General features: G+C 32.9%; 1 protein-coding gene across 1 annotated transcript in view; it reads right to left on the reverse strand.

The window, feature by feature from the left end:
• Window positions 1-18,913, reverse strand: part of LOC132759623 (myosin-15-like) — a 33,481-nt gene extending 14,568 nt beyond the window's left edge. Inside the window, exons 1-3 of the mRNA XM_060751435.1 lie at window positions 18,562-18,913; window positions 4,882-5,064; window positions 3,765-3,866 (exon numbers count right to left, since the gene is read on the reverse strand). Of these exons, the coding sequence (XP_060607418.1) occupies window positions 3,765-3,866; window positions 4,882-5,064; window positions 18,562-18,913 (637 nt within the window). The remainder of the gene's footprint in view (window positions 1-3,764; window positions 3,867-4,881; window positions 5,065-18,561) is intronic.
• Between the last annotated feature and the right edge of the window lie 4,347 nt (window positions 18,914-23,260).

Genomic DNA, 23,260 nt, shown 5'->3' on the forward strand with positions numbered 1-23,260 from the left:
TTGGTGGTTTTTTCCGAATTGTATGTTTATGTATAATAATAATCAATAAATTTGAGAGTTGATCTAATAATAATCAATAAATTTGAGAGTTGATCTGTGTTTATTAATTATTGTAACCAGACTAAGTGACAAACATTCATTTTGGAAAAAAGCTTATTTATCTGTAAAATATTTGTTCTGTTCTGTAACGATATCAAACATCTAATCCAAAACCGGGAGAGACCGTACAATAAACGTGTGATACTATTCGCCGGTCACTAGTAAATCCCGGTCAAAATAGACCGGGAGAGACCGGGAATTACCGATAGGAGTACATCCCTCTATAAATAGATTTTCGGAATGTTTAGGTCAATAACTCATCTTTCGGATACATGTACAACAATAACATACCATAATAACCCACTGTGTACTACAAAATGATAAATAAAAAACCCCGAAGAGCGCTATTTATTGACGGAAACGGTTATTTCATTTGAAAATGTTTGCATTGCGAAATTCTCTAGTTCGCTATTCATTGTACATATCGCGACATTTCATTTTTAATTAATAATCAAGCACTCTAATACCGATCGGAATGATCGGCTTTTATTTTGACCGACTAAAAGGCTCGAGAAGTTGCTGTCGCCCTTTCACAAAATCTGATTTCATTCCATAAAGGGCGCCGCGCTTCGGCGCGGACGCCAATAATGTTTATTTTTCTAAATACAGCTAGTGGTACGCGTCCGAGTTTTCCGTAAAATGCGGAAAGGTTTGTTGAATGTTTCACGCCTAATACACGATGTTACAGTTCTATGTCGGTCGCCTCATGCACCCCCCCCATTTTTCACACCAAAAATTTAGAATAAGGCCAACCAAACTGTCAAATAAACTTATTTTTGTATGCTGAAATTCAAGATCATGAACAGCGCTTCCGACCTAACCTTAAAACAGCTTAAAACTAGCGATGAAAAAGAAACAAAATATTCTAATTTTGTTACAAATATCCAACGAATTATAACGCATTCAAAGTTTAAAGTAGCTTTGGTTTATAGAATTGTAAATAAATGCACAATCACAAATAACGCGGATCCTTACCAAACATGCATTTAAAATGGTTAAACAAACTATCGAGATTAAGATTATCAGCCTTTAATGGTGCCTTTTTTAAAGAATTTTCGAATGTTTTTCCAAGATTGTCTATTGAGATTTAGCTAAATTGCTAACTTTCTGTCCTACATATTAAATGTTTTGTTCTTCTCTTTATTATACTTAGTTCAAGCACGCATGAACAAACCCATGTTTTCATTTGTTTTTTTAAGATCAAAAATATAATGTGCGCGTTTAAACTCATTTTTTTGCCGAAACGAAGTTAGCAACCAATCTTTGCTTGTTTTTCTAGAGTGTATGGTAATATGTTTTGTGTAAGATTATCGAAGATTTTATGCGCACTATTAGCCATTTATGTGGTGCGTGAGATGCGCGTTCGATAATGTGATTAAATGCATCTTGTTTAATAGTGACCTATGCACGAAAAAAAAGTTGTTTTTTGTCATCCGATACTATTTTATAGGTCAAGGGAGCTGGGTTAACCGGTGAATTCGTGCACGTGCTAACATTGTCGTCTGCTTAGCGTAGCGAACATTTAAACTCCATAGCAGCATGATCTCATATACTGAACTGCGACACAGTTTCAAAGTCTAAAAAGTTTAATAGTAAATTATTTTCGGTGTTAACAAAAGGAAATTTCCTGGTTCGTTATTTAACCGGCCATTTGCAATTTGTAACCCAGCAGATAGTCATAGATCTATAAGTCGCCTACCATTGTGGTCAATAGCTGTATCTTTGTTTACTCGAGGTGGAATAGATACCTTTGTATTTAATAAATCTCAGATTTGATCTAAATATTTGCCAAAAACAATGAAATCCTCTACTATTTAGGTCCCCGTTTGGTTTCCCTAATATGGTAAAAGTCCGTGCACACATCCACGTTGTCATTCAATGGCGAATATTCGTAGTGCTTTTGTCGTTCAATTTTACATTTATGTCCGGATTGGTTAAACACATATCCTCTTCTGACATTAGCACATGTATTCTCCAAAAATTTTGATTAAAACGAGTATTTAAATGCTTTTAAATCCATTTTTGAGAGAACCGAAAAAACATGTTTAAAACAGTGATAGCAAAAGACATGAAAGATCTTGCGCATTAACCCTATATAACTATTGAATAAATATTTTCATTCACTATTTCACTACATGCTAATTTTTTTTAATTCACAACTGGTATTGCAATGACGCGCGATATTTCAACAAATGTGTACGTCAAAACGGAGGGAAGTTATACGTAAAAGCGAAGTATTCGAGTATGTAGCATAGATAAAAGAAAGATGTCAGCATAAAGGCATACACTAGTGAATATTATAAAATTGAAATGAAGAACATGATGTTTTACGGATAAAAAGACGCAATTCTGCCGCCGCCTATAGGGGGGCTCTTAGACATCTTGTTTACAGAATAAAGCTTAAATATGTACATGTTTGCATACCAACAAATCACCAAGATCTATGTGTTTTCCAATTTCGGTAGGAAATTAGCGAGCTACCTTAAAAGTTATAGAAAAATAAGAAAACACATTTTTAACTTCAAATGATTGGGAAATGATTTTTTGTGAATTTTGGTTGATAGCAGTGTTGTTAAAAACATCTCTCTACGTAGTAAATTAAGAATTCCACCTGAATATCTTGAAATGAGTATTAGGTTCATCCAAATACCCCCTAAAAGATTTCAAAAATCATTATTGCACTCTGAAATATACTTGCCAGTGACGAAATGTTTACTCTACAAGAGTAGGATGTTTAAAAACACGATATTGACTAATAAATAAACTAATTAGGGCCACATTATAATAAAGTAGAGTTGTTCATGTCTGACGCTCCATCTCAACATAGCAATGCGAAACACTATCTTTTCTTAACGAACAGTACATGTGAAGAGGGATAATATACCACAACCCAATATACCATTTTTCACAGTATCTTACCACTGGTAAGTGGTTAGTAAACGACCTATGCTGTAATGTGAAGCCACATACAAATAATTATCGATGTGCAGTGAAATGCCAATGATAATTGTCGAAAAAGAAAATTTCCATGTTTTTTAATTTAAACTGTGGATGTCAACTGGTTCTTGCAAAACATAAATAAATGCAAATAAGGTTGTGCAAAGTAACCTATACAGCAGACGAAACAAGATATCATTGGATATATTTTATGGGAACATTCCACGAAAAGCATGAAAAATTAGGGTGATCTAAATGATTTTGCAGTAATTTCTCTTCAACAACTGTATAATCACAATTATTTCTTTAATTTAAAGTATGATTAATTGTTTTTTAAATTTTTATGCACTGAACATTTTTAAAGTAGCTCCCTCTTAAACATTAAAAATTTGAAAAGTTTAACATATAATCAGACAGGGACAGTTAAATGAAATATATGTAGAAAGTTATTGATCTATAAATTGATTTTTAGAGCATATTTTCAGACCAACTTGCAGTGTTTAATTTTTCGATAATTTAAGTAAATAAATGTTGTCTTCAATAAAAGTGATAACTTTTGAAAAAGGCAGTGAACATCTTTTAACGTTCTGAAATTTTATACATAATATTGGTATAGACCTAAATCAAATGGTATAAATATTTTGAAAAAAAGTTACCTCAGAAAAGAATACCGCAGATGAGCCCCCTTAATAAATACTGCCATCTTAGAATATATTTTTAAAGAATACCTTTAATTGCCGCTATTTCTGAAGATTTATTGTTGAAGTCTTGTCTAAGGTCTTCAATTTCTTTTTTTTGGTCCTCGAGAACATTCTTCTGTTTGTCAAAATCTGTTCGAAGTATATAGTTGTAAATATGGCATCGGTGAGTGGCGAACAATGTAAGATAACAATGGGTCACCAAAGATAAGAACAATAAAAGGCTTCATTACAAAGTAAACCAATGCAAGAAGAAGGTGTCATAAGTATGTGAAAAAGTAGTGGTCTGATACCAAATTTGAATTCAACATGTACTGTATGATGTGATATATGTGTACGAAAAATCATCATAATCTATTGTCCTATTAAAGAGTTATAAAAGGGGCCATAACTTTGTGAAAAAAAGAGGACTTTGTGCCTGAATTTGAAGTTGATCTGTACTTTATAGTTTTACATCTGTCACCTATGTACCAAGAATTATTATAATCCATTTTTTGTTAAAGAGACTAATCGACCGGAAACCATGTTTTTCATAAAATGATGTAGGCTAAAAATGTGACATTACTCTGTGAAAATAAAAGTATGATGTCAAATTCGAACTTGAACTGTATTTTATGATGTTACATCTGTGAATAAAAAAATAGTAAATCGATTGCCTCTTGTAAGAGTTTTCATCTGGATATCATGAACTGGACTGACAGACGGGCTGGCGGATGGACTGACGGTCAACGAACTGGCTCCCTTTATACCCCACCCTAAACTTCGTTTGTGGGGGTACAAATATTTTAGTAAGAAAGAAAAAAATCAAAGTAAAGTAGATCTACAGACATTGAATGCAAAATGTTTGCAAATTTTCGTTACATTAACAGAAGATGGCACAAAATGCGCGAAATCATCGCTAACCCTACTAAAATGAAAGAAAAGAATAAATGTTTGGTGGTGCTATATCCTGAGTTTATATATTATTCACATGCCTCAAATAAAAGTAGCAAACTTGTAAATCAGTTTGCAAATATTCCAATATATGTATGTAAACTATGTGATTGAATTGTGTTTAAAGAATATACTGTATTTTTTCACCCTATTTGTTTGTTAAAAGTGTTCACATCGACACTGTTAAGGTAACATGTAAACTTTCCAGCTTTACCTGTGGAAGAAGATCTCAAATCATTTGTCTGTCTTTCCAAATTTTTAGACAGGTCTGAAAGTCCATCCTCACACTTTTTGTTGATCTCATCTGTAATCACCAATAAGTTATCTAAACCGGAAGTTTTATTCTCAAGGTCATTCCTGATATTTCGTACATCTGCTGCAATGCTTCTTATACTCTCTGTTTAGCAAAAATAAAAATAAAATAGATATATATTTATTATTTTAACATCACAAAATGGTAAAAAGAAAAAAAGAAAGAAGACAAAAAACCTTTACAATGATAGATGAATCCACAGAAGACAGAAGTTAAATATTATGTTGCGAAACTTTTTAATTCGTTTTCTTGTATGATCCATATGCATAAATCAGCACGGACAGTCTTTGTAAATTATATCTCCTGCATTTACCCTTAGAATATGAAACAGAGTGACCACACAAGATTTTTTATTTATGATATCTATATTTAAAAGCAAAATAAAATTCGATTTATCCGCTAGAGGATTAAATCTTTAATTCAAATCTTACAACTTAACATTTTTATAATAACACCCCAGTAGGGCCTCAAAAAGAGTTGTCAGGGGAGACAACTTACACTTGAATATGTCATATATAACGCAGAGCAAATTCTTGGAACGGTCTTTCAATCGTGGCTCACCATAGAAGAGGGAGGTAGACTAGTTTATTTTCGTTAACCCATTACTTCATGAGCATTTTGCGAAAAATGGCTGTTTTCATTGAAAAGTCTCCCGTTACAAGTTCAAATTGCTATAATACTATAAAAACTGCTTCAACACTAATCAAACTTGGCACAAATGTTGACTGGACCATTGTCCTTGCAACAACATGCTCAGGCTTAAATTTTCTGTTACCATGGCAACGAGGGGACATCTCAAAATTGCTAAAAATCACTATTTTTGCGTTGATTTTTTCCATCAAAATTGATTTCAAAGTGCTGCAACTTCTCAATGGATTGAGATAGAGTCAAATGCTTTTCAGCGTTGATTACACGTTACCTTATGATCAATCTGGGGTCATTTACAGCCTCTCACAAGTCCAAAATTTTCTTCTGGCAACCCCCTGATGTATCTTTTGGTTGGGGGGCCGCGCCGAAAAAGAGGTCACTTTTTTTACACCATTTCTCAAACAAAAACAAGTGTTTGGGGCCTAAATAAGGCATTTTTTCATCATTTGAGACAACAAAAAGGGGGGGGGGTGAAAAAGGCGTTAAAAGGCGTGTATATGAAGTAATGGGTTAACAGAAAATGATGAAAATACTTGAAATTACCCTAAATGGCGTTTATTCATGTTTAAACATGGCCTGTCATATAAATTTGAAGAAAAATTGTTGTTTTGTAGATTTTTTTATTTTTTTCATTAACAGAAAATGATGAAAATACTTGAAATTACCCTAAATGGCGTTTATTCATGTTTAAACATGGCCTGTCATATAAATTTGAAGAAAAATTGTTGTTTTGTAGATTTTTTTATTTTTTTCATTAACCCATTACTTCATGAGCATTTTGCGAAAAATGGCTGTCTTCATTGAAAAGTCTCCCGTTACAAGTTCAAATTGCTATAATACTATAAAAACTGCTTCAACACTAATCAAACTTGGCACAAATGTTGACTGGACCATTGTCCTTGCAACAACATGCTCAGGCTTAAATTTTCTGTTACCATGGCAACGAGGGGACATCTCAAAATTGATTTTTTCCATCAAAATTGATTTCAAAGTGCTGCAACTTCTCAATGGATTGAGATAGAGTCAAATGCTTTTCAGCGTTGATTACACGTTACCTTATGATCAATCTGGGGTCATTTACAGCCTCTCACAAGTCCAAAATTTTCTTGGCGAAAATTTTTTCAAACCCCCCAAAACAGAAGGGGGCACATCCCCCTTCTGGCAACCCCCTGATGTATCTTTTGGTTAGGGGGCCGCGCCGAAAAAGAGGTCACTTTTTTTTACACCATTTCTCAAAGAAAAACAAGTGTTTGGGGCCTAAATAAGGCATTTTTTCATCATTTGAGACAACAAAAAGGGGGGGGGGGTGAAAAAGGCGTTAAAAGGCGTGTATATGAAGTAATGGGTTAAAAAATCTAAAATTTACATTTCAAATCTTGAATCCCACCACAAACCCACCCGTTCAATTTCATTGTTTTTCTTTGTTTTTGCTTTCTTCCCTTTCTATTTTCAGATAACACTATATTAGCACGTCATGGCTGGAACAGAAAGATATAGAAAAAGGAGAAGGCTCATAATTCTCAGCGACCGTTATCGGAGCTGATCAATTTGTAAAACAGACATGTAAAGTGATTTCATCATCTGTACCTGTGTACCTTGAGTTGAAGCATGTGCTACCACGTTTTTGCAACCGTTGCCGGGGCAAAAACAGTTATAGTAAAGACATTTAGTAGTCTTAAATCAAAACACATAGACATTTCAATAGGTTAAATAATTAATATGCTTTTATCCAGCCATGGCCATTTTCATGCCTACACGTTTTTATTAATAAATACTAGTACGTTTTTCAGACTGATTTCTCTTTTCTTTTATTCCCAAGTTGTAATGTTTGAATAATGGCCATTTTACGTTAAACATTAATTGGTTTTAAAGATATAATATTTCGTTAGTACGAAATATTAAATCGTTTTGCGAAAAAAATATTTTCTAACGAAATATTAATTTGTATCAAAAAATAATATTTCGTTTTTACGGGTTTAACAGAATCACAATAGACACTTTGACTCTTTCTTGTCGGCTCAATAACCTGCTACTTATGATTTCAAGTGTCTATATATTGTTACACTATTGGGACTCGGACATCAGTCGTTCACAATTGGTAGCACGAGCCTTGGATTCTGAACTTGGGTAATAATGGGCAATATCTGTTATGGGTAGCTATCTTGATCAGCTTCCAGCTGTTGCTTTCCTTTTAAAACACTAATTCTTCTTTTAAAACTTGTGATAATTCATGTGATGCAATCGAACAACTAAGACTTGTGATAAACTTAAAACTTCAATTTATTCATTTAATAAACACCTATATCTTTTCTCTTTCAACAGTCAATCGCAATTATATTTTATACAAGAACAACTTATGTCAACAATACATCACTATTATTCCGTTTACGAAATATTCACTTTCTCTCTCAGACTTGATTTCATTCAACAAAGTCACAAATTCAGACATATAAGGCAGATAAACTTAAATAACCATTCAGCACTGTCAGTAAGCTTTGTAAAACTGCTGCTTTTAAACAATAAAATTATCAGCTTAAAATTACTTAAAATTATACTGATCAAAATGTTAATTCTATGTAAAAACTTGTAGAAAATATTCACCAAAATAAGTTAAAGTACCTTACAGATTGTTGTTTCTCGAATAAAACTTATACTGTATTAAACAAGTTGTGTGCATGAGTGTCCTCGAAAATGACCTCACAACAGTTTATATACTATCCAGACTTCACAAAAACAAAAAAGTGTGGAAGTTCACATTTCAAAACTTGTGAAGTTTGCCAACTTCACATAAAATCATGTGAACCCAGCTTCACATAAAATTATGTGGAACTGTGAAGCTCACAGTCACTGGAAACAAATGAGAATTTTAATATTAATATTACCAATATATCAATAATTATTAGTCTTATCTAATAGAATATAATTAATACAAAAGATTGTAACCTCAAATTTCCTTTTAAGGGGGCTAACAGTTTTAATTGTTGATATAAGTTGCTTGACATCTCTGCATTGACAAGTAAACAATAAAAGGAAGCTGCAGTTGCTAAGCAACTACCCACAATGCAATGCACAGGATGTATACAAACATGGCTCCTTAAACCAGGAAGTAAATTATATAATCCTGCATTTATAGGTACTTCATGCATACAATAAACTGATTTAAGTTAAAAACCTGGCAATTATAGAGCCCTGAATATAAACTTGTTATCCACCATGATTTAAACCCACTAGACAAGAAATGAAAATACAATAAAGCTTTAAAGTTAGGTTCTATCTGTCTCTATTAAGGGGGCGTCCGTGGCCGAGTGGTTAAGGTTGTTGACTTCAAACCACTTGTCGACACAGTATAGGCCATATCGCGACGTTCCAGCTTTACTGATGGAGGAAGACCTCAGGTACCCTTCCGTGCATTATTTCAGAGACGAACGGGTACCTGAGTAGAACCACCGACGTTCCGTAAGCTAGCTGGATAGCTTCCTCACATGAAAGAATCCAAAGTCCCTGTCGGGATTCGAACCCACAGCGGTGAGGGGCAAGTGGTTTGAAGTCAACGACATTAACCACTCGGCCAAGGACGCCCCGAAATCTATATAACTTAAAATATTATACCTCAATTGCATGCGCCCTTCCATATTTAATATGACGTCATCTGGTCCATAAACCGCATACAGACCGGGGGCGGTCCTTAATTCTTATATGGACTGAATGTTCATATTAAATATGGAAGGGCGTATGCAAATGAGGTATAATATTTTATTTTGTTGTTAAATTATTCTTTTTACTGAATTTATTGTTTTGTTTCACATAAATTTATTAAATGTTGATCAAAAGTCACGATTTGTCTTTAAATTGATTATAAATTTTATATTATACAGCTTGTGAAAATCTTTTTTTTTTTTTGCCTTTTTAATTTGATTAACAAAAATTGAATAACAAAAGAAGAGCATGGTTTTTTTTTGCTGTTTCGCTTGAAAATAATAATAAAATATCCGACTAGGGTTTGAGATATTTCACACACTGAACAAATAAATTATTAAAATTGGCAGTAACAAAAGGGATGAAAAGATTTAGATTCGGTATAATATAACAAATAAAACATGGTCTTTCGGGCATAATACAAGTTTACGGACTGGTTGGTCTGACCTTGGAAGCTATATGTCCCTCAGCCGCGCTTCGGGCCATATACCTTCCTCAGTCTGACCAATCAGTCCGTAAACTTGCAAATTGCCCTCAGGGCCATATTTTATTTGTTAAATAATCGCTTGTTGATTACGTTGCAACGAAAACCGTAATAGTAAAGAAAATGGAAACTGTTGTTAAAAGAAATTTTATCCAGGGATTCAAATCAAAAGACGGTCAAAAAGAATTGTTTCATTTTTTTCGTTTTGTCGATTTTATTAAGTTTTAAAATAAAATATCATGTTTTTATGATCTCACGATGCCCATTAATAAATTTTAAGGAAATTTTTTTTAGTGAAAATCTTGAGACCAGCCCCTTTAAGTTTTACTAATGTGTAAGATATAAAAAGGTAATAATATTGCCAGTTACCTTTTTAAAGAAACATGTCAGAAAAGATTAATTGCCTCAGAAATTCAAAAAAAAAAGATTTTTGTCAGCTATTGGGAATAAGTTTTTTGAAAAGGGAGAACAAGAGGATATTTTGAATTGAGATTGACTTCTTACCCAAAATCCTGTTCAATCAAATAAAATAGCTTGAGATCCATGAGGCTTATAATCATTATATTTGGTGGCAAGTTCACACACTATATTACAATAAATTTCTTGAGATCTTGTCACCACGCCGTCACGTAAAGAGGTTGTCCGAGGCAAACACATGATATACATCGCTCAAAAAGCGGCGGGAGATATGGTTTTAGTCTCTGTCCGTCCATGGATGGAAATTAATAATTTGTTAAAACGAATTATCATTTCGTAAAAACAAATCAATATTTCGTAAAAACGAATTATCATTTAGTAAAAACGAAATAAGATTTTGTAAAAACAAAATAATATTTCTTAATTACGAATTAATATTTCGTAAAAACGATTTACAATTTCGCGAAAACGAAATAATATTTCGTTATTACGGATAAATAATTCGTAAAAACGATTCAATATTTCGCAAAAACGAAATAGTATTTCATACAAATGAAACATTATTTTGTACAAACGAATTAATTTTTCGTAATTACGAATTTATATTTCGTAATAACGAATTCAGTCCAGAGAAAAAAGTGTGGAAAATGTCACCTTTGGGGACCGTAGATTTTTCTCAATGATTATCGACAAATAAAACGAATAATACGGAATAATATTTTCAATGTGTAATAAACCAATTGGTTAACAAACCAATATATTGATAAAAACAAACATAGAAACGTACTGATGTAACTCTCCAGGAACGATGGTTAGGAAACTACCCGCCTATATGACTGAAATACTGTTGGGAAAAGGCGTAAAATGAAACAAACAAACATAAAGAGGTATTCAGGTATACATGTATGTCTGTAATGTAATTTGTTTTTCATAAAACTACCTTATTATACATTAACGGCATTAGAACATAAAATAACGCAACCATGAGCTGTTGCTGCACATATTTTATATGTTAATCAGGGCGCAATGTCATGCACGTAAAACAAAAAGCTTCCTGCAATAACAGACCTGGACCCGTCCGTGTTCACCAAGTAAAAAATCTGGATCAGGATCGAATGATCAAAGCGTAATTGTCACATGGTAACGCATCAATACGTAAAAAGAATGATGAAATATAATTATTAGAAATAACAAATAACGAAACGCAGAATATAGAATCAGATTATGTGCATAAGATAACATGGGCATTTTCTCCAGATTTTACCAATGGAGCATGAGATCAATAAGGTTGTACAGATTTTTAGTTGCTTTTTGTGTTTTTCTTTTCATTTTTGAACACTATAATTCGCCAGTTATTGCTTTATCACACCCTTCTAAAAGTACTCCACTCAGGTCCAAAGCCATGGTAGTTCTCGCAAAGATCAAATGGGGCAAATAAACGGTCAAAATAACGAAATACCGGTAGTCTCTGAATTTAATTGAAAATCATTTTTTGTGCGATTCTTAGCATTTAGCCCGATTTTAGTTAAATATCTTTAAACGCTTTTTATTTTGAGTCATTTTGCATAATTACAAACTGACAGTTATTAGTTTGGAAAATTAAGATAAGCGATTGTTCTTAAATTTTGCACAAAGGTTATCAATCAGGATCTATCAATAAAAAATCTCGAAAAATATCGCTTGTCACGTAATTTTTTCAAACAATTTACACATACTCTTGTTCTCAAATACGATGTTTATGTTTGCCATGGTCTCACTCAATATGCTCGTTTGTCTTTCCAAATTGTCTATTTTGTCTTGTTGCTCCGAGAATCTGTCCGATAATCGCAATTATTGAATATAAGAAATTTAAGCTATGCATGTCATCTCAATGAGATTAACAATTTATAAAAAAATTTGGAAAACGCTTATAAAAAAAATCATGCGGGAACAATATTGCCATGGACGGACAATCGAACAGATTTTATAACGATCTGAGGTAAAAGAAAGATTCAATCCTTGGATTATAAAAACCTACATATTAGACAGGTAATATGATGACACGATTACGATTTAGTAATGGTTGGGTAGATTCTGCTATCCAGTCGTTCCCAAAGAACTGTTCGGGACTATGGCACTCTACTGAAAAATAGTGTTGAATGTTTTTGCCTGTCCGTCTGTTTTTCCTTGCGTTAGTTTTTAGTTTCATGTCAATCAATGTCACACAATATACATATAGGCTAAAATTGCAAGAATGGTCATAATAATAACTATGATTAACATGCAGAAATGTTAATTGTTCTATATAGTATACATACTGACCATAGCTTTCGTAGAAGCTATGGGTCAATCACGGTGGCGGTGGAGAGTTCGTCGCAGAAGCTGTGGATAATCAAAGGGCAGCAGGCTCTGTGGTATTTTCTGATCTTAGCAATCTAAATCGTTTTATTTTCCTGTATAAGTTTTTTTTTCTGATATTCTATACTTCATCTTGCAGGGCACCGAGATGCAGCGACTGCATTTAGATTTTTTTACTATAACGGTTTGAGTTTGATACATATGGAAATTTGCATGACTAGTGTTGCATCAAAAAATCATTTATGTTATTTTTTATGACAGCCACACATCCTTACATATCATGGCTACTTCCTTAAAAAAAGACACTTAAAAAATAAAAAAAATAGTTGTCTCGACTGGGATTAGAACCCCAGACCTCTCATACCATAAACTTGCGCGTTACCCCTGCATCACGGGGAAGTTATACAAAACCTGAATAAAATCAAATAATTCTAAATTTAGAATTTTAAAGGATTATTTTCTGATACTGATGTATATAATGATCAGGCTATTGAAGATATTCTAAATCAGAATGTAAATAGTTATGTTGATTTTCTAGATTGTGATTTTACAATTGACGAGGTGAATAAAGCTATTGAAAAATTAAAAAGGCAGAAAAGTGCTGGTGAAGACTTATTAATACCAGAAATTTTTATTGACTCAAAACATATCTTATCTCCTATTTTGTGTAAATTGTTTAACTATATATACAATAAGGGAATTTACCCTGAATCTTGGACAAAAGGTATATTAGTCCCTGTCCATAAAAAGGGGGATACCGACAATGTAGATAACTATAGAGGTATAATGTTAACTAGTATCTTTTCTAAAATATTTTCTCAATTACTTGATAATCGGGCACGTCTGTTTGTTGAAAATAATGACATTTTAACTGACTTTCAATTTGGTTTTCGACAAAAACGAAGTACTATTGATTGCATTTTTGTTTTACAGTCTTTAATTAACAGGATTACTCAGCACGAAAGAAAGAAAATGTACTGTGCATTTGTCGATTTTAAAAAGGCTTTTGACCTTGTTTATAGAAATGGTATCTGGTATAAACTGTTAAGTTATGATTTATCCTCTAAGTTTATAAATATGTTAAAAAGTATGTATAATAATGTTAAGATATGTGTCCGTTCCAATGGTAAATTGACTGAATATTTTGATAGTTACAATGGAGTTAAGCAGGGTGAGACATTATCTCCCCTATTGTTCATATTGTTTATAAATGATATGGAAAAGAGTGTTTTTGATATAAATGCTGATTTAATATCCTTAAACGATTTGCAAGTTTTCATGTTACTTTTTGCTGATGATACAGTTTTATTTTCCTATTCTGTAGTTGGTTTACAAACTTTAATGAACAAATTACATGCTTACTGTATGAAATGGAATATATCTGTAAACAGAAGTAAATCATTTGTTATGATCTGTAAATTAGGTAATAGGCAAGAACATATTGATGTATATTATGATAACACACGTTTAGATGTTGTTAGTAAATTTTGTTATCTAGGTGTAACATTGTCTGCAAATGGTAAATTTTTTGGTGCTCAAAAAGCCCTGTCAGAACAGGCTTTAAAAGCTTTGTTTACATTAAATTCTTTATTTGAAGCTGTACCTCTTGGTATCAGTGAAAAACTCAAGTTATTTGACTCAATGATACTGCCAATATTAAATTATGGTTGTGAGATCTGGGGGTTCCACAAAGCACCAGATATGGAAAAGGTTTATATTAAGTTTTTGAAATCAATTTTAAATGTTAAATACCAGACAACGAATGCAACTGTCTATGGTGAGCTTGGTAAAGTGCCTCTTGATATCTTAAGAAAAGAAAGAATTCTTAAGTATTGGTGTAAGATTGTTAGGTCTCCGGATACATTAATTCATAAATGTTTTATGCATGATAAGCTTAACCTGGTGAAAGATTCATGGGCCCTAAGGGTTAAATCACTGCTAGATGATTTGGGTTTCAGTTATTTATGGAATAATGTATCTGTTACTGACCTACAATTAAGTAAGGTAATAGAATGTCTATATAGTCAATTTTGTCAGAATTTTTTTGGTACTTTAGACACTATGCCTAAACTTACTACATATAAAGTTATAAAAAGATGTTTTGATATTGAAAAATATTTGTTATGTGTTAAGGTGAATAAGCATAGAATAGCATTAACTAGACTCCGGTGCTCTGCTCATAAACTTGCAATAGAAGAGGGTCGTTATCGAAACATTAGTAGGATGGAAAGGAAATATATATTTTGTAACATGAATGTCATAGAAGACGAGTATCATTTTGTACTTGTCTGTCTGCAATATCATACTAATCTCCCAAAATATTATTGCCATTGGCCAACTATTCAGAAATTTCAAGCACTGTTAACTTGCAGTCAATCTGGTGTGTCATGTAAACTTGCTAAATATGTTTTTTCTGGCTGGTAATAAACGTACTAGTCTTATCGATCAGTAGTATTGTTATTGATGTAAGAAACATAGTTGATGTAATCATAAAATAATGCTGAAGTAATGTTTGTTGCATACATACAATTGTTGCTACAATTTTTAAATGTTAAGCACAAAAGTATATTAAGGGAGGTTACTCCTATAATATGATGCATAAATGGAACCAGATTGTCTCCCTTTTGTTTTAGCCTTAGATCTATATGTCATTAAGTATAACGTTCTTATTTCTATTTTATTTTTTTGATACTATACAGTATCTTTGTTGAAGTAGCATAGCTTTAACTAAACATATAAACCAGTATTTGAATACACCGGCTTATGTTGGTGGCTGAAATGGTGATTTTAAAGAATAAGTTTAAATGAATATCCAAATGTGTATGCATATTTCACAGGCTTAATATCCTCTTACTGGCCTATCTAAGTCGGTGTGTATACATACTTAATTTTACATGGTGTAATGTGAATTGATTATGTATGTTTATATATAACCATGCTTTTCTCAAATATTGTAACCGCCGTCACCATGATAAATGGCGACGAACATATAATGTTCATATGCCGAATAAAGAATTGAATTGAATTGAATTGATTATTTAAAGGATTCTTTTTGTTATTTCAGTATTTACGTTTGGAACAAATTGCCTATATGTAAAAGTACAGTTAACAAAGTTGCCAAATATATATACTTTGCGAACAATTTAAGAAATCAAAAGATGGATGATATCGTGTATACTTCTCTGACTATTCTGTATGTTTTGTTTTTTGTTTAGCTTTATTTCAAGTTCACATCAGTATATGATTGTAAATATTGGCTATATGCACCTTTCAGGTTTTTAATGCTTAATAAATGTTGTTGTTGTTGTTGTTAAGATATGACTGAAATACTGTTGGGAAGAGGCGTAAAATGAAACAAACAAACAAACAAACCTATTACTATCAAACAATGTTTGACTTTACAATCTTTCAGCTGTAAAAATTTTTTGCTAAGTTTACAGTGTTAGATACATGATGAACATTAACCACCTTATATTGTAACTGGTGTACATCTGCTGATATCATCATAACAAGTTTATCTATAATTACTATGATTAATATGAGTGCCAGTCGAAAGAATAAATGAAAATATCTAGTCTTTACATCCCAGAATATATTTCATTTTTTTGTACAAAAAGAATTTTAAATTTTGTTTAGATCTGCATTTCTTTCTTTGTCATTTTTTAAATCAGAAGGCCGTACTGAAAATAGGTATACGTCTTACTGTGTAAACTTTGTATGTTACCTTCTATAAATCAAGATTTTTATCAGTATTATTATTCTTATTATTATTATTATTTTTATTATTATTATTACATAAACAAGGAATGGCAACAATCAATGAACGAATCCCTCAACACAGGATCGCCAGGAAGGAGCCCAGGTCAGGGCACACGGCCGGGATGTCGTATTAAAATAGGAAATTCTTTAAATAGTACTCTATTTTTGATGCACTTTTCTTGCAGCAAATATATACAGTAAACCCTACGCACTGTTTAAGAACTGTACCGCTATACGTTTGGTATCAGTACACCTGAGAAAGAAGATAAGTCGTCATCACAGACAATCGAATAACATTCCCCCAACTCGAACATAGTCACCTTTTCGAACCAACGCATCTGCGCTTATTCGGGACAGTAAACTCTCCGGTAACAATTTTACTACTGCCGACCTGTATGTAGTACTCTATTTCTGGTGTAATTTTCTTGCCGCGAATATGTGCTGTAAACATATAAATCCTGTCAGTTGGCGCTGTGAATATCCCAGTACTTTCTTAATGTTTTCAACAACTACTTTCATGCCACTAATGCATTTTTTACAAGAAAAAACGCAATTTATTATGAAAGAAAACAATGCATCGTATGTGATATTATCCGGATATTATGTATATTATCCGTATATTTTATTTCTTATATTGATCAAAATCATTTCTAAGTAGCTAAATTGATAGAAAACTTTTGTAAGAGTTTTGTTTAATGTACAAAGGATTGCACAAGCGCTTAAAATCATCGCTAAACCTACTAAGAAAAAAAAAATATTGTTTGGGAACGCTTTTATCTTTGTTGTAAGATAAATTTTGTTCATTATATAGAAGCAATAAGATAAAGGAACTAAAGAGCTTTCATGATGACTAATGCAAAATCCTTTTTTTTTTATACATCACACATAATGTAAATATGGGGTCAACTTCATACAACAGTTCACACTATGGATAAAATAGAACAAAAAGAGAGGAACGAAAATGGAAAACATATGATTTTTCATATAATTTGTTGAAGGTGGGGTGGTTTTGTGCTTACTATTACAGTAAGGATTAACAAAATTAGATGTTGAAATAAAACATCTTTCTTATAACTAGCCAGCTTGATTTTAGTGTTTCAGCTATTCATTTAGCTAAAACCACTAAACACTAGTAAAACTCGTTCTTCCCCACAACACTTTCAAGCTGTTTAATGTTGCAACAAATGTTTCAATCATACCGATTTTTTTATGTTTTTTATGTTTTATTAATTTGACATACAATTAGAACAAAGGACTGTAAGGATGACGTTTAAACGTTAAATTCTACAGATGGGTGTATTCAAATACTGCATTAAATAAATGTTAACGTATTGTACTTACACAAAATGCATGCCAGCTTAAACCGGGTTCACATGGTTGAAATTATAATGTCTAAGTTACAGACATCTTGAAAGTTACTTTTTAACTGAAACTGCAAACTGTCTTGATGATAAGTTCTTCTTATATGTGACAGTCACTTTTCATACAGTTATTAAAACTAATTTAGGGGCTAACACTAACCAAAAATAACAGAACTTTCACAAGTGATGTACAGCAGTTCTTTTAAAACGGGTATAAAGATTACAAAACTTATGATATTATATATTTTAAGTAAACATAAACATACTCAAATTCTCAGAAACGATGCTTTTTTGCCATGTTGTCGCTTAAATCATTCGACTCCGTACTTTTGATGTATTTATCTTTTTCTTTTTGTCTGCATTGCATTTAATTCGATGAATGTTATAATTAATAAATTTTGTGTGAAGCAGGACCAATTCATGTAATCATTTCATTTTGTTAATGAACTTCACCCTATGCATGACCGCACGTGACAAAATACTGAAGAGTACGTCGGTTATAGAGTTGCACATATAAAACAGAGAAACTGTTATCGCCCCGTAAACAGATTAGGGGTAATTCCTTATAAGGATACAAAATGAACAAAATTAATAATAATAATGCATTATTTAAATAGGTATTTATTCGTCTTTTTAAATTTTATTATCATTTCATTCATTACTATTATTATTCTACATACATCTAATCAAAGCTGATTTCTTGAATTGGCCATCATTATTATTTTAAATAATCTGTAAATAAAAATTCCATTTGTTCTAAATATGATATATTTAAAAGGTTTGTATTAAAACAGACTGCTATATATACACGCTTTTACGTTTACAAAACTTAAGTCCACATAAATGGGACGAGAACACACGTAATAAACTTTTGCACACCTTTGTTCTCAGATACGACAATTTCGTTTGCCATTGTGTCTTTTAAAACACCCGTCTGTCTTTCTAAAATGTCTACCTTGTCCTTCTGCTCCAACAATCTGTTCGATAATTCGCTATTATTGCCTTGAATGTCGTGTAACATATCCATAACATTAGAAACACTCTTTTCTGAATCTTTCTGCACATTTTCCACGTAGAATTCCACACGGACCATTTTCTCGAGTAACTGTTCGTCATTAGAAAACTTTGAACACATAGGTTCCAGGGACACTACTTCAGTTAAATTCAACTGGCATATCAGTAGAACTAGAAAAACTGAAGATTTTGATATTAAATTGTCAAAATTTGCCATTTTGAATGTAATGTTTAAAGGGAAATGGTTGAAAATGATGTGAAATTCGTTTCTATTTGCAACAGTACCTTTTATATGGAGGCGTTCGCTGGAGATGGCGCTGCGTAGGAACTTAAATTTGACTTATTGGACTAATTCACGTGACAGCACTAAAAGTATTTAGAAATATTGAATTTTTAATAATGTTATAAGCAAGACACTTTCAAAATCTAGAAAACGCTTTACAACGCCCATCTTATATGACATTTAGGACAAAATATTTTTAAAGGATCATTGACATCATCTTGACAATGAAATTTGTTTCAAGCAAATGTACTTCAAATATCTTGTAGCTTTGAAATTGGCACTTTCTTGATCATGAGAAATACTGTGACTAATGCGCAAATGTTGCGTGATAAATCACATGTGCGTTCTAATTTTACTCGTACATACTTTAATTATGTATAATGTTTTGCCAAAATGATTTTTACATCTTATGGTAGAACTTTTTATAAGAAGTCATTCGCTGGAGATGTCACTGTCACCTGATAGTCATACTTCAAGTACTTACACATATTTTGAGAACACTTTCAAAATCTTGAAAACGCCTTACGCCGCCCATCTCATATGACATTTATGAACAAAATAATCTCAAAGGATCATTGACATCATCTTGACAATGAAATTGAGTTTAAGCATTAAGTCTCAACTTTTTATGGCGAGAAAAAAATTTTGCACAAAAAGTCGTGGCTGAAAATTGATATAATTCGCAGCGAGGTTTTATAAGACCGTTTTTGAGGAACAAACAGTTGTGGCCTATAATTTTTCCTCTCGACTTTTTGTAGAATGTCTACAACACTTGCAAAAAATGTTGCGGATTTCTTACTGTTCCTCGACTTTTTAAAGACAAACGAGGGACAAAATATTGTGTCAAACCATGGACGCTTCAAGCTATTGGAGTTCAGAAATTTCCTTGCTTTTACCAACAATTGTTATGAAATAGAGAGGTTTATACGTCCTTGTCGACATTTTGTACGATTTTGGTAGAACACCTTGCGGCTTTAAAGTTGCCCGCGAGATTTTATGACAAAACGATAAAAATTCTCGCGGGTTTGAAATGGCGCAATCGGCCTACCACAATGGTCGCACAAACTTGCTACATATGATTGAAAATACAGTAAAAAAATCGTCATTACCAGGATTACGATGAAGTGTCCAAGTAAATTCTTCAACGTGTAATAATGGTGTAATAATTGTATGTATTTAAATGTAAAGTAATAAAAAAGGGCTTCTAAGGGATCACTTTTTACCAGATATTTAAGAATATGCAAAGATAATCGAAAAAGGTTCAAAGACTATTGTAATTTACGAGTACGCTGAATCTAAATCTTCACAAGTAGTGCAGTGTACTTGTTTGCTTTTATCTGTTCCGCCACTGATGTTGTGACGACTAAAAACAAAATTGTTTAAGCACGCACTGTCCAACATCCTTTCATTATAAGTAATACATTCGACCGCAGAATTGACAGAGTTATCAATAGATTGCATTTTATCAATGCGCAATGATTATAAAACAAACCTGTTTTTGAAAAAAAAAACCGCCATTTATTTCTAATATTCAATGACATTTGAGCATTGTGGCTATCTGCGTTATAAGACTTTTTATGAAACAAAAAAGTACAACATATAGGAAAATGATCAGATTCATCTCTAGTAAGAACGAATATAGAGAAGAAGATGCTAACATAAATCAACAATACTTGTTGAGAAGAAAGAAGACTTAAGTGAATTTTCCTTTACATGTCTATGTTGCCAGTTGGCCTGATTAAATAACTTTTGTAGAGGTCAAATATCTAAGCCGTGTTTTGTTTTATCTTTTTTTTTTTGGAAGAAATTTCCCAAATCACTATTTTTGTCAAGACCGCTTGCGGAGAGCTGGACATAGCTATAACAATGGCGGTAAGGTGTATATACGCGTGTCCGTCCGTACGTCCTCTCGGATTTTGTCTGTCCAGGTCGTAACTTTGTCATTAGTAGGCAGAGAATTATAAATAAATAAGCACAAATTTTCACAATTATGAATAATGAGACGGCGTGTCACGTTTACGAACCTTGTACCTAGGATAAAAGTCAAGGTGGTCACACTTAAATGTCAGATGCAAAAAATGTCATAAACCGCTTGTCCCCACCATAACTCTATCACTAGCAAGTGAAATTCCAAAAAAATCTTACATAAATGCTCAACGTCATAAGATGGCGAGTCGTGCACAAGAACCGTGTGGCTATGTCAAAAGTCAAGGTCATAATTTAATATCAATTGCACAAAAATGATTTCAAAGAGCTAGTCCGCACCATAGCGCAGTCACTAGCAAGTGCAAATCCAAATAACCTGGCACAAATGTTCAATATCATGTGATGGCGTGTCGCACTCAAGAACCGTATGTCTGTGTCAAAAGTCAAAGTCATATCATGAAGTCAAATGCAAAAAACAAAGTGGTCTGAAACAGATTGTCCATACCATGACTCTATCACTAGCTAGTAGAATTTCAAATTTCCTTGGATAAATGTTTAACATCATAGATGGCGTGTCGTACGCAAAAACCGTGTTTCTAGGTCAAAGGTCAAGGGCTTACTTAAAGGTCAAAGAAAAATCGAACAGCTTGTCCGCACCATAACTCTATCAATCATGTCAATAGCCGGTAAAATTTTCAAATTACCTTGCAGAAATGTTCAACATTATAGTTGACGTATCGCGCTCATGAACCGTGCTGCTATGTCACAGGCCAAAGTCTTACTTTTAGGTCATCTGCAAAACGAATATGGTCTCAAACTGCTTGTCCGCACCATAACTATATCACTATTTGGTGGAATTTCAAATAACATGGCACAAATATTCAGCATAATGAGACGGCGTGTCGCGCGCAAGAACTGTTTAAGTCTTAGCGAAAGGTCATACCTCAAGGTAAGATGTGACAGCTTACCTATTCACAGTAAGCGGCATGTGGTTAAAGTATATTATTGGCTCCCGTGACCTATTTATGCATCAGACTTGAACCGTTTACATAACTGTTGTAGAGGACCACCTATTATTTTTATTCCTGTTAAGTTACGTTAAAATCCATCAAGTGGATTAGAAGGAAATTATATTTATTGAGAAAAATAGTTCCGAGCCATGTAATGGCGAAACAAGATATTCACTTTGACACTTCAGATTTTATATTAAATTTGACAGCATCCAAAAAAGCACATATAGGCTTGCTATCTGTCATTTTGTTTCACACACCTCAGTACGAAAATTTGGAATGTATATGTCGAGGGGTTAGAGTCGATGACTTCTAATTCAGTTACCTCTCTGGCGTGGGCTCGTCTCCGGTAGTTTAGCACGGAGGAAGGTAGTCTATTACTGGTTTAACACTCCATGAACGATGGTTAGGAAACTACCCGCCTATATGACTAACATACTGTTGGGAAAAGGCGTAAAATGAAACAAACAAACAAATAAACAAAGCGCTCAGATAATTAATACATAATAAAACATACTTCATAAAATGTGAAAATTATAATAGAGAAGTTTGCATTAGTATGGTGCTTAAAATTAGTTACCAGTATGTCATAACTTAGTAATTGTAATGGTGCCATATTTCTGCCAAAAGTTAACCATATAACTAGAACTGCCACTGTCATGGCGTGAATACCCCCTCATATCACTTTGTCAGAATCAACAGTGGCCATTAAGAGCTCAAGGACAACCTCCCTGCCAAATCTTAGGTTACTAAGCCAGTGCATAAGTTATGTATTTTACATGCTTTAAATGTGAAAATGTCAAAATCAATACACTGCGGACAGGCATTCTTAAACATTTGAGCAGACAAAATTATTATATTTAAAATCCCTGTGACCTTGACGTTTGACACAGTCAACTAAAATAGAAGCCATCTACTAGTCATAAACAAACACAATACCAAATATGAAGACTGTTGACCAAAACGTTCGTCAGCAATTGAGGGGAAAAGCTTTTTAGTCAAGGTCCCTGTGACCTTGACCTTTTATCCAGTGACCTCAAAATCAATGGGGGTCATTTAATTTTCATGATCAACCTCCATGCCAACTATGAAGACTGTGGGTCAAAGGTTTCTTAAGTTATTGGGTGGACAAACTTTGTGAAGTCAAAGTCCATGTGAATTGACCTTGGACCCAGTGACCTCAAAATCAAAAGGGATCACATACTAGTCATGACACACCTCCATGCCAAATAATAAGACTGTGGGTCAAAGGAATCTTAAGTTATTGGGCGGACAGACCTTTTTAGTCAAGGCCCCTGTGACCTTGACCTTTGACACAGTGACTTCAAAATCTACTTAACTTGAC

The sequence above is a fragment of the Ruditapes philippinarum genome, unplaced genomic scaffold (assembly GCF_026571515.1).
Source record: "Ruditapes philippinarum isolate M1 unplaced genomic scaffold, ASM2657151v2 ctg3168_1_1_1_1, whole genome shotgun sequence".
Lineage (NCBI taxonomy): Eukaryota > Metazoa > Mollusca > Bivalvia > Venerida > Veneridae > Ruditapes > Ruditapes philippinarum.